General features: G+C 45.2%; 1 protein-coding gene across 1 annotated transcript; it reads left to right on the top strand.

Moving 5' to 3' along the window:
• Positions 1-3500: 3500 nt before the first annotated feature.
• On the top strand, positions 3501-4198 carry LOC123169594 (cortical cell-delineating protein-like). Its single transcript, XM_044587466.1, has one exon. It carries the CDS (start codon positions 3550-3552, stop codon positions 3943-3945), a length of 396 nt encoding a protein of 131 aa, XP_044443401.1. The 5' UTR covers positions 3501-3549; the 3' UTR covers positions 3946-4198.
• The last annotated feature ends 9607 nt before the right edge of the window (positions 4199-13805 follow it).

The following is a 13805-nucleotide window of genomic DNA, read 5'->3' as shown; positions in this document are numbered from 1 at the left end:
CGACCCCATATCCCTCCGCTCCATGGCGCTCCTCCTCGCTCCGCGGTCGCGGAATCCGGACGAGATTGGCAGTATCCTCTCTCGGGCGAGGTTTTTCTCTCTATAAGTCGCTGACGGACGGTTCACATGCCGGCAGCCGGCGGGACGGCGGATCTGCTCCAGCCGCCTCCACCCTCACCTCCTCCATGACCTACGCAGGCCGGACGCCCGAGGTGACCGCGTGATGTGAGTGCGTGTTGCTGTGTGCTTACCCTCTATGTGTTTGCCTACCGCTGCGTGCGTACTTGGCTCGCGTGCGTGTGTCTATGTGTTGCGTGTGTGCTTATGGAAGTTTTGCTGCTACTTAGTACTACTTCCTAATACAGTATATCTCTACTCCTATAAAAGACTCAGTTGGTGATGATGGTGTGTCTGCCATCCGTCATTTCTGACCACTAGATCTGCATCTAACGACTGTGATGTAAGTTGTGGCCTTTTTGCAAAAATATCCCACTTCTCTGCTCCAATTTACAGAAAACCCCTTAGTATCTTGAAACCAACCACATTCCTCCCTTACCTTATCAAAACAGCCCAAGAAATATATTTTGAGTGAAACATAAGATATTCTTAGTGATATATGTATATCAAAACTAGACTGTTTTCTTTCAAATTTGTGAATATGTATTATTCTAATTTGGATCCGTTGCAACGCACGGGCACATTGCTAGTAGAAGATGATTTGTATGTTCTAGATTCTTGCAAATTGAACTGACTATTTGTTATCTCTTCTCTCTAGATCAGAGAAGATGTTACTATTTTTTTCAGAAAGGAAAGTAGGATTTGAACGCCATCCACGAGTCGTCCATCTGAGAGGTACCCCATCCTACAACATGAGTACTAGATTTTGTCTAATCAGATCATGAATAACCTGGAAGTAGCACGCTCCCCTGTTGTTCTAATTCTCAGCGTGTTCTTTTGCTATTGTACTATTGCTTGACAATCTGGGTTGGATTTATGATAGTTAGTAATTATGTGATTTGTTTTTATGTGTTGTTAGTTTGATCCAATTGGAACTTCGTACTGTTCAAGAATGATGCTTCGTGATGTAAAGATGTTCAGTTTAAGTGGGAGCCGTGAAGGGCCTAATCTGTGCACTCTTAAGTTTCAGAAATATTGTAGTACTCCATATCGAGTACAAGATCTGACCAATGTGGAGGCGTGGAGCAGACTGACAAAGGAAATACACAGGGTCATGCCTTTATTCTCCATGTTTGCTTCTTGTTTAATTCATCTCCATGAACAAATAAGCTCATGAACAAGTTCCCGTTTCTCCCTATTTGATTCAAGTCTGAAAGATTCATATTTGGGTAGATAGGTTTCAGTGATTGAAAACATTTGAGATGAGGTTTTGCATCTCTGTGGTGAAATCAAGAAGCTCCTTGCTGTCAGGAAAGAATTTCGTGCAAAGGTTGCTTCACTTATGCAGGAGCTGAGTGGGGAGAGATAAGATAAACAACATTTAAGATATAAGCATGTTGAAAGCAGAGATTGATGACCTTCAACAGGGACTTACTCACTTAAGGTACATACACTATCTCTTTCATTGGACCTGACTCTCAGGCATCACATTAACACATTTGTTTGTAAGAATGCGTGGTAATTATAGCAGAAGGGGAGTTTCGAGTTTGTGGTACAAACTATAGTAATGAAAAAGAGGGTGATTTGGATGGCGCCCTAAGAAATTCAGCACACGCCGACCGAATTAGCTAATTTTGATGGGAGACCATTGGGCACATGTATCTTATTCAGATCGACTATAGCGTTTGTAAATTTTAGTTATCCTTTCTAGATGTATCCAGGTTTGCAGAGTCATCTAATTCTAATTTGTGTCCTTGTATTTAATAATTGAAACATTTTTTTGTAATATCCATTGTATGAGACCAAATTTGTTGTTTTAGCTTTGTGCCATTCTTTGTTCTTTCATAAATAGAAATTGTCATTGTGTCTTGTGTTTTGCTTGATGATGTTTCCGTTCATGGAGGCAAAATGGTAATTTATCTAAGAATAATGGCACACTATTAGTCAGCGAATCAAAGATATGCAACTAAAATTCATTGATAGGTTTAACTGCCATCATATATTGTGTCTGTTTGGGTTATGCTGCACACAGCCCAAAATTCCCGTGCAAAACTTAATTGTATGATTTACTCTAGAGCTTGGATATGTACTGATCTAGAGCTTGAATGTCTGAACCCCTAAATTTAAGTGTAAAACTGGGATCAAAATTACAATTTCTGTGCTCCCTATGTTATAGGAAGTAGAATCAAGATCTTTGTTTATATGTTGGATAAGATTGTTGGTATAATCTTTGTGTGGACCTTTTCTATTGTCAAATCATATTATGCAGACTTTCATGATACACACAGATTGACGTCGCCTCTGACCTCCGCCTGTTGTGCTCCTGTTGATGTCCACGCCACCCACATCCACCCGGCAACTACCCGTGTCGGCTGCCATCGTCGGTCTACCACGAGCCCACGACGTACCCATCCGCATCTGCCTCGCCTTGAGGCCACAGCAGCACCCCTGCCCTCCTGCCCTTGCTGACAGCCGCGACCCTCGGCCTATCACTGCAGCAACACTGCTCCCATGTGTTGGCCTCACTATCTCATCTCCTCTCTCTTATGTTTGGGTCTGATGTCAGTGTGATGTGTGTGGGGATCCTATCATGATGCCGGTTCCCTCGACGGCCTCTCGCTGCGATTGCAAGGCGATGCCTTAGACCAGGTGCATGTATGGTGTATTTTGTGGAGGGCGGCCCTCACATCTAGCTCAAGGAGAATATATTTTGTTTCCGCCAAAAAAGGATAATAGTATTTTCTGTTTCAGACATTCCCTGACTCTAGTGTCGTGCATGGTTGGGAACTCGGAATTGACATGTGGGGTATTGAGCTGTGCTTATTAGATTGGTGGTGTGATTTTTTCCATTGAATTAGAGGTGTGCGATTTTTCCCCATTGCAGCGCACATGCATTTTTGCTAGTATAATAAACCAGAGTACAATAGATATAATAGACACATGGAATCAAAACCATACAGCTCCTATATGTGTCTCCCGTGACCCTGATGATCAGGGTTGCGCCAGCTCGTAGCGCTGTCATGCCAGATATATTCCTTTGTCCGATGCTATGCTCCAGGTTATTACGGCTACACTTGTAAACCCATCAAATCTTTATATGCGCACATCAGACAACATGCATATAGGAGTACTCTTCTTGGAAACTAAAGGAAAGTCTCCTGGCGCAGCTCTCAGGTTTTTGTTAGTTAGCGAACAGATTAAACTTCAATGGTGGATGTTACACACGTAACATGCCAGTACAATAATGGTTGCACATAAGTTTTGCAATTACTACGGCAAGAGTCAAACTAATTAGCTCGACTGATAATGACATGCATGCACTTGCACACTATAACCGGCCTATAAATACCACCTCAAACAACCCAAGAAAACCATCCCAAGCTAGCAAAGCCTACAAGCTTTGCCACAGACCAGTAAGATCGATCAGTAGCAATGGCGCCCTCCAAGCTCGCCCTCTTCCTCGCCCTGAACCTGGTCCTCCTTGCCGCCGCGCATGGCTGCGAGCCCTACTGCCCACCGGTCGTCCCTACCCTGCCGATCCTCCCACCGTCCGTGCCGTCGACTGGCGGGGGCAGCTGCTCGATCAACACGCTAAAGCTGGGCGTGTGCGCCAATGTGCTGAACCTGCTGAAGCTCAAGATCGGCGTGCCGGCGAACGAGGAGTGTTGCCCGCTCCTGGCCGGGCTCGCTGACCTCGACGCGGCCGTGTGCCTCTGCACCGCCATCAACGCCAACATCCTTGGCATCAAGCTGAACGTCCCCATCGACCTCGTCCTCCTCAACCAGTGCGGCAAGAAGTGCCCCTCCGACTTCACGTGCCACATCTGATCCAGCCAACCATCGATGAATGTTATACATGCATAATCGTTGTATTCGTAACTACTAGTTTGCATGCCATACGTACACACCAGACGATATATTTTCTATGTTCCAGTTCATGTACTATATGTCAGGCGTTTGCATGGGTTCCCTTGCTCGTGCATGCATGCTTGATAAGCTTGTGATTTATCAATGATCAGTGTATCCCGTTATGGTATCTAAATGCATGATTCATGTATTTGTAAAAGGATATACAAACTTGTCTCGGTAGTACATGAAGTTAATTTGTTCATATGTCTACTAACCCTTTAATAAAAGTTTTATGGAGTTTTGTGTGGATGAAGTTTTCAAGATCTAGGGGAGATACCGATATGAGACAAATAAGAAGTGGCAAAAGTCTAAGCTTGGGAATGCCCAAGGCATCCCAAAAGTATTCAAGAAGTCTCAAGCGTCTAATTTGTATTTGTTCACATGATATGTGTTATTCTTGGAGCATCCTTTGCATTTTTGTTTGCTTTGCTTGTTGGTATTTTACAATCATCATATCATGATCACATTTCATAGGGAGAGACGCACATTGGTCATGAATTTATAGAATACTCTATGCATTTCACTTATATCTTTTGAGTTGTGGTATTTATAGAATTGTTCATTTGCTTCAGTTATACATGTTAGAGCATTGCGAAAAAAACATGCTTTTATAGAAAGGATAATAACTCTTGCTTAACTTATACTCACTGCATTCCAAAATATGTGACTCAACTTTGTAGTAACTTTGTACGAAAGTTAGTATAAAGTCGATTCACTTATTTTAGGACGGAGTGAGTACCTTTCTAGGCAGTTGAAATAGCAATTGGTTGTTTTCTTGGATTTATATATGAGAACTAAAATATAGGTATGTTTGGGGGAGTATAAGGTGGGGATCCCCACACTGGAGAGGGGATCAAACATCGATCAAGGCACGACATGGCGGCGGCTGCCTCTTATCTTAGAACCCTAGTTCCTCTCGTCCCTTCCCCCTCTTAGATTCGGCACTGCTGTGCTTGTAAGGAGCGAATCTTGTAAACCTAGCTACCTTAATCCAATGATACTCATGTCATGCTAATAGCTCGTCCCACAAGGATCGTCGTGCAGCAGCTCCCTGGCCGCCTGCACCCTCTCTGTGCGCTGCCGCTAGCCACACAAGCCCCACGCCTACCTTCTTCTCTTATTGCTCGGTGCGCACAAACTTCTCGAAAAAAAATACCCAGCTGGATTACAATGGGAAGGAAAAAGATTTCCACGTTGGTGATGACTAGTCAAAACCACGCCAAGTGAGCATGAAACCTCTTTTGTTGAGTCAAGGGACTAAAGTAATCCGGTTTACAATTTGGGGTACTAAGATTTTCTAGTTTTGAAGTTGAGGAATCATCTCTATACTTTCAAGAGAGTTCAGAGACATAAGATATACTTTTCTAAAAGAAACAAGCAGTGACGGGTGACGGCGGCAGGAGTGAAGTTTCAGCCCAAGGTGGCCCTAGGAGCAATCAGGGGGGCTCTTTATTCACAATAACTTTGTACATTCAATTTTAGCGCGTAGGTTATACCTGAAATGAGATGGGAACGCGGATCCTTAAGTGTTGATCCATAGACTTCAATTTTTAATTTGTTTACACGCGCTTGTTCGCGTTAATTTAAGCAAGCTATAATGGTGTTCTTTCCACGCAAAAAACAACTATAATTTGTAGCTATTTTGTTCAACTCAATCAGATGGGCTCTATCTTGCACCATGGTGTTTAATCGGTGTTGAAATTAGGACCGCCTATATGTCAAGTATCTAGGAAAAAAATCTGCATCGGTCAATTTTCCAAGCCGTTACATGTTAACCTTCTTCCCCTCACATCTTCCTCCCCCCGTGCGATGGTTCCTCCTCCTCCCACGTGATTTATCCTGCCCTAACCGGCAGCCTCCTTCCGTCCGGCGGGCGGTGCCGCGCACCACCTTGCCAGCCCGCCATCCCCTGAACCTCCCCAGCCAGCCATGCTGCCCTCAAACCCCACCCCCCGTGCGTGCGCGCGTGATCTGTAGTAATAAACTCCTGTGACTCCCGCACCTCCACCCTCAACCCGCACCAGTCAAGTTTTGGACTCGCTCGTGCTCGTCCTCATCGTTGTCACCTGTCACATCGTCCCTGCCTTCGGCCTCACACAAAACAGGTTGTAACTGACGTAAAGGAAAATTTAGGTACCTGGTGTTTAGCAAATGTGTGCAATTCTTCGTCGGCACAAGCAATGGTGCTGGATTAACTAATTATTATATAGTTAGCTGAATGTACGTGTCCATCCGTGCCAATGAACCACTATAATAAACCAGAGTACGATAGATATAATAGACACATGGAATCAAAACCATACAACTCCTATATGTGTCTCCCGTGACCCTTCCACGCATTGGTGAAGGAAATATGCCCTAGAGGCAATAATAAAGTTATTATTTATTTCCTCATATCATGATAAATGTTTATTATTCATGCTAGAATTGTATTAACCGGAAACATAATACATGTGTGAATACATAGACAAACATAGTGTCACTAGTATGCCTCTTCTTGACTAGCTCATTAATCGAAGATGGTTGAGTTTCCTAGCCATGGACATGAGTTGTCATTTGATTAACGGGATCACATCATTAGGAGAATGATGTGATTGACTTGACCCATTCCGTTAGCTTAGCACTTGATCGTTTAGTATGTTGCTATTGCTTTCTTCATGACTTATACATGTTCCTATGACTGTGAGATTATACAACTCCCGTTTACCGGAGGAACACTTTATGTGCTACCAAACGTCACAACGTAACTGGGTGATTATAGAGGTGCTCTACAGGTGTCTCCGAAGGTACTTGTTGAGTTGGCGTATTTCGAGATTAGGATTTGTCACTCCGATTGTCAGAGAGGTATCTCTAGGCCCTCTCGGTAATGCACATCACTATAAGCCTTGCAAGCAATGTGACTAATGAGTTAGTTGCAGAACGATGCATTACGGAATGAGTAAAGAGACTTGCCGGTAACGAGATTGAACTAGGTATTGAGATACCGACGATCGAATATCGGGCAAGTAACATACCGATGACAAAGGGACCAACATATGTTGTTATGCGGTTTGACCGATAAAGATCTTCGTAGAATATGTGGGAGCCAATATGAGCATCCAGGTTCCGCTATTGGTTATTGACCGGAGACGTGTCTCGGTCATCTCTACATAGTTCTCGAATCCGTAGGGTCCACACGCTTAAAGTTTGGTGACGGTTATATTATGAGTTTCTGTGTTTTGATGTACCAAAGATTGTTCGGTGTCCGAGATGTGATCACGGACATGAACGTAGGAGTCTCGAAATGGTCGAGACATTGAAGAATTGACTATATCTGGACGACTCTATTTCGGAACACCGGAATGGTCCGGGGGTTATCGGCTATTATACAGGAGTACCGGGAAGGTTTACCGACCCCCCGGGGGGTTTAATGGGCCTACATGGGGCCTCCTCACGTGGAGAAAGAGGAGGGGCGGCCAGGGCAGGCCCGCGTGCCCCCTCCCCCTCTAGTCCGAATTGGACAAGGAGGGGGGGCGGCGCCCCCCTTTCCTTCCTCTCTCCCTCCTCCTTCCCCCTTCTCCTAAATCCAACAAGGAAAGGGAGGGAGTCCTACTCCCGGTGTGAGTAGGACTCCTGCCTGGCGCGCCCCCTCCTGGCCGGCCGCCTCTCCCCCCTTGCTGCCTTTATATACGGGGGCAGGGGCACCCATAGACACAACAATTGATCTCTTGATCTATTCCAGCCGTGTGCGGTGCCCCCCTCCACCATATTCCACCTCGGTCATATCGTAGCAGTGCTTAGGCGAAGCCCTGCATCGGTAGCAACATCACCACCTTCATCACGCCGTCGTGCTGACGGAACTCTCCCGTGAAGCTCTGCTGGATCGGAGTTCGCGGGACGTCATCGAGCTGAACGTGTGCTGAACTCGGATGTGCCGTACGTTCGGTGGTTGGATCAGTCGGATCGTGAAGATGTACGACTACATCAACCGCGTTGTGCTAATGCTTCCGCTTTCGTACGTGGACAACACTCTCCCCTCTCGTTGCTATGCATCACCATCATCCTGCGTGTGCGTAGGAAATTTTTTGAAATTACTACGTTTCCCAACAGTGGCATCCGAGCCAGGTTTTATGCGTAGATGTTATATGCACGAGTAGAACACAAGTGAGTTGTGGGCGATATAATTCATACTACTTACCAGCATGTCATACTTTGGTTCAGCGGTATTGTTGGATGAAGCGGCCCGGACGGACATTACGCGTACACTTAGGCGAGACTGGTTCTACCGACGTACTTTGCACATAGGTGGCTGGCGGGTGTCAGTTTCTCCAACTTTAGTTGAACCGAGTGTGGCTATGCCTGGTCCTTGAGAAGGTTAAAACAACACTAACTTGACGAACTATCATTGTGGTTTTGATGCGTAGGTAAGAACGGTTCTTGCTCAGCCCATAGCAGCCACGTAAAACTTGCAACAACAAAGTAGAGGACGTCTAACTTGTTTTTGCAGGGCATGTTGTGATGTGATATGGTCAAGGCATGATGCTACATTTTATTGTATGAGATGATCATGTTTTGTAACCGAGTTATCGGCAACTGGCAGGAGCCATATGGTTGTCGCTTTATTGTATGCAATGCAATCATCCTGTAATGCTTTACTTTATCACTAAGCGGTAGCCATAGTCGTAGAAGCAATAGTTGGCGAGACAACAACGATGTTACGATGGAGATCAAGGTGTCGCGCCGGTGACGATGGTGATCATGACGGTGCTTCAGAGATGGAGATCACAAGCACAAGATGATGATGGCCATATCATATCACTTATATTGATTGCATGTGATGTTTATCCTTTATGCATCTTATTTTGCTTTGATTGACGGTAGCATTATAAGATGATCTCTCAGTAAATTTCAAGATAAAAGTGTTCTCCCTGAGTATGCACCATTGCGACAGTACTTCATGCCGAGACACCACGTGATGATCGGGTGTGATAAGCTCTACGTTCATCTACAACGGGTGCAAGCCAGTATTTGCACACACGGAATACTCGGGTTAAACTTGACGAGCCTAGCATATGCAGATATGGCCTCGGAACACTGAGACCGAAAGGTCGAGCGCGAATCATATAGTAGATACGATCAACATAGTGATGTTCACCATTGAAAACTACTCCATCTCACGTGATGATCGGACATGGTTTAGTTGATTTGGATCACGTGATCACTTAGATGATTAGAGGGATGTCTATCTAAGTGGGAGTCCTTAAGTAATATGATTAATTGAACTTAAATTTATCATGAACTTAGTACCTGATAGTATTTTGGTTGTCTATGTTGATTGTAGATAGATGGCCCGTGCTGTTGTTCCATTGAATTTTAATGCGTTCCTTGAGAAAGCAAAGTTGAAAGATGATGGTAGCAATTACACGGACTGGGTCCGTAACTTGAGGATTATCCTCATTGCTGCACAGAAGAATTATGTCCTGGAAGCACCGCTGGGTGCCAGGCCTGCTGCAGATGCAACTGACGACGTTAAGAACGTCTGGCAGAGCAAAGCTGATGACTACTCGATAGTTCAGTGTGCCATGCTTTACGGCTTAGAACCGGGACTTCAACGGCGTTTTGAACGTCATGGAGCATATGAGATGTTTCAGGAGTGGAAGTTAATATTTCAAGCAAATGCCCGGATTGAGAGATATGAAGTCTCGAATAAGTTTTACAGCTGCAAAATGGAGGAGAATAGTTATGTCAGCGAACATATATTCTAAATGTCTGGGTATAACAACCACTTGATTCAACTTGGAGTTAATCTTCCGGATGATAGTGTTATTGACAGAATCCTTCAATCACTGCCATCAAGCTACAGGAGCTTCGTGATGAACTATAATATGCAAGGGATGGATAAGACAATTCCCGAGCTCTTCGCAATGCTAAAGGCTGCGGAGGTAGAAATCAAGGAGTATCAAGTGTTGATGGTCAACAAGACCACCTGTTTCAAGAAAAAGGGCAAAGGGAAGAAGAAGGGAAACTTCAAGAAGAACATCAAACAAGTTGCTGCTCAAGAGAAGAAACCCAAGTTTGGACCTAAGCCTGAGACTGAGTGCTTCTACTGCAAGCAGACTGGTCACTTGAAGCGGAACTGCCCCAAGTATTTGGCGGATAAGAAGGATGGCAAGGTGAACAAAGGTATATGTGATATACATGTTATTAATGTGTACCTTACTAGAGCTCGCAGTAGCACCTGGGTATTTGATACTGGTTCTATTGCTAATATTTGCAACTCGAAACAGGGACTACGGATTAAGCGAAGACTGGCTAAGGACGAGGTGACGATGCGCGTGCGAAATGGTTCCAAAGTCGATGTGATCGTTGTTGGCACGCTACCTCTACATCTACCTTCGGGATTAGTTTTAGACCTAAATAATTGTTATTTGGTGCCAGCGTTAAGCATGAACATTATATCTGGATCTTGTTTGATGCGAGACGGTTATTCATTTAAATCTGAGAATAATGGTTGTTCTATTTATAAGAGTAATATCTTTTATGGTCATGCACCCTTGAAGAGTGGTCTATTTTTGTTGAATCTCGATAGTAGTGATACACATATTCATAATGTTGAAGCCAAAAGATGCAGAGTTGATAATGATAGTGCAACTTATTTGTGGCACTGCCGTTTGGGTCATATTGGTGTAAAGCGCATGAAGAAACTCCATACTGATGGACTTTTGGAATCACTTGATTATGAATCACTTGGTACTTGCGAACCATGCCTTATGGGCAAGATGACTAAAACGCCGTTCTCCGGAACAATGGAGCGAGCAACAGATTTGTTGGAGATCATACATACTGATGTATGTGGTTCGATGAATGTTGAGGCTCGCGGCGGGTATCGTTATTTTCTCACCTTCACAGATGATTTGAGCAGATATGGGTATATCTACTTAATGAAACATAAGTCTGAAACATTTGAAAAGTTCAAAGAATTTCAGAGTGAATTGGAAAATCATCGTAACAAGAAAATAAAGTTTCTACGATCTGATCGTGGAGGAGAATATTTGAGTTACGAGTTTGGTCTACATTTGAAACAATGCGGAATAGTTTCGCAACTCACGCCACCCGGAACACCACAGCGTAATGGTGTGTCCGAACATCGTAATCGTACTTTACTAGATATGCTGCGATCTAGGATGTCTCTTACTGATTTACCGCAATCGTTTTGGGGTTATGCTTTAGAGACGCCTGCATTCACGTTAAATAGGGCACCATCGAAATCTGTTGAGACGACGCCTGATGAACTTTGGTTTGGCAAGAAACCAAAGTTGTCGTTTCTTAAAGTTTCGGGCTGCGATGCTTATGTGAAAAAACTTCAACCTGATAAGCTCGAACCCAAATCGGAGAAATGTGTCTTCATAGGATACCCAAAGGAAACTGTTGGGTACACCTTCTATCACAGATCCGAAGTCAAGACATTCGTTGCTAAAAATGGATCCTTTCTAGAGAAGGAGTTTCTCTCGAAAGAAGTGAGTGGGAGGAAAGTAGAACTTGATGAGGTAATTGTACCTGCTCCCTTATTGGAAAGTAGTTCATCACAGGAACCGGTTTCTGTGACACCTACACCAATTAGTGAGGAAGCGAATGATATTGATCATGAAACTTCAGAACAAGTTACTACTGAACCTCGTAGGTCAACCAGAGTAAGATCCACACCAGAGTGGTATGGTAATCCTATTCTGGAGGTCATGTTACTTGACCAAGGAGAACCTACGAACAATGAAGATGCGATGGTGAGCCCAGATTCCGCAAAATGGCTTGAGGCTATGAAATCTGAGATGGGATCCATGTATGAGAACAAAATATGGACTTTGGTTGACTTGCCCGATGATCGGCAAGCCATTGAGAATAAATGGATCTTCAAGAAGAAGACTGACGCTAACGGTAATGTTACTGTCTATAAAGCTCGACTTGTTGCGAAAGGTTTTCGACAAGTTCAAGGGATTGACTATGATGAGACTGTTGGGGATCGTAGCAGAATTAAAAAAATTTCTACGCATCACCAAGATCCATCTATGGAGTATACTAGCAACGAGGGGAAAGGAGTGCATATACATACCCTTGTAGATCGCGAGCGGAAGCGTTCCAATGAACGGGGTTGATGGAGTCGTACTCGCCGTGATCCAAATCACCGATGACCGAGTGCCGAACGGACGGCACCTCCGCGTTCAACACACGTACGGAGCAGCGACGTCTCCTCCTTCTTGATCCAGCAAGGGGGAAGGAGAGGTTGATGGAGATCCAGCAGCACGATGGCGTGGTGGTGGATGTAGCGGGATCTCGGCAGGGCTTCGCCAAGCTTCTGCGAGAGGGAGAGGTGTTGCAGGGGGAGAGGGAGGCGCCAGGGGCTGTCCTCCTGCTGCCCTCCCTCCCCCCACTATATATAGGCCCCCTGGGAGGGGGGGAGCCGGTCTGGATCCCATCTGCAAGGGGGGGGGGCGGCGGCCAGGGGGAAACATACCCCCCAAGGCAAGTGGGGCGCCCCCCCCACCCTAGGGTTTCCAACCCTAGGCGCAGGGGGAAGGCCCATGGGGGACGCCCCAGCCCAGTAGGGGCTGTTTCCCTTCCCACTTCAGCCCATGGGGCTCTTCGGGATAGGTGGCCCCACCCGGTGGACCCCCGGGACCCTTCCGGTGGTCCCGGTACACTACCGGTGACCCCCGAAACTTTCCCGGTGGCCGAAACTTGACTTCCTATATATAATTCTTCACCTCCGAACCATTCCAGAACTCCTCGTGACGTCCGGATCTCATCCGTGACTCCGAACAACTTTCGGGTTTCCGCATACTAATATCTCTACAACCCTAGCGTCACCGAACCTTAAGTGTGTAGACCCTACGGGTTCGGGAGACATGCAGACATGACCGAGACGCCTCTCCGGTCAATAACCAACAGCGGGATCTGGATACCCATGTTGGCTCCCACATGTTCCACGATGATCTCATCGGATGAACCACGATGTCGAGGATTCAATCAATCCCGTATACAATTCCCTTTGTCAATCGGTACTTTACTTGCCCGAGATTCGATCGTCGGTATCCCAATACCTTGTTCAATCTCGTTACCGGCAAGTCACTTTACTCGTACCGTAATGCATGATCCCGTGGCTAACTCCTTAGTCACATTGAGCTCATTATGATGATGCATTACCGAGTGGGCCCAGAGATACCTCTCCGTCATACGGAGTGACAAATCCCAGTCTCGATCCGTGCCAACCCAACAGACACTTTCGGAGATACCCGTAATGCACCTTTATAGTCACCCAGTTACGTTGTGACGTTTGGTACACCCAAAGCACTCCTACGGTATCCGGGAGTTGCACGATCTCATGGTCTAAGGAAATGATACTTGACATTGGAAAAGCTCTAGCAAACGAACTACACGATCTTTTATGCTATGCTTAGGATTGGGTCTTGTCCATCACATCATTCTCCTAATGATGTGATCCCGTTATCAACGACATCCAATGTCCATGGTCAGGAAACCGTAACCATCTATTGATCAACGAGCTAGTCAACTAGAGGCTTACTAGGGACATGGTGTTGTCTATGTATCCACACATGTATTGAGTTTCCTATCAATACAATTCTAGCATGGATAATAAACGATTATCATGAACAAGGAAATATAATAATAACCAATTTATTATTGCCTCTAGGGCATATTTCCAACAGTCTCCCACTTGCACTAGAGTCAATAATCTAGTTCACATCACCATGTGATTAACACTCACAGGTCACATCACCATGTGA

This window comes from Triticum aestivum, chromosome 7D (genome assembly GCF_018294505.1).
Source record: "Triticum aestivum cultivar Chinese Spring chromosome 7D, IWGSC CS RefSeq v2.1, whole genome shotgun sequence".
Lineage (NCBI taxonomy): Eukaryota > Viridiplantae > Streptophyta > Magnoliopsida > Poales > Poaceae > Triticum > Triticum aestivum.
Note: the sequence above shows the minus strand (reverse complement) of the source record. Positions and strands in the feature narration are given on the sequence as shown.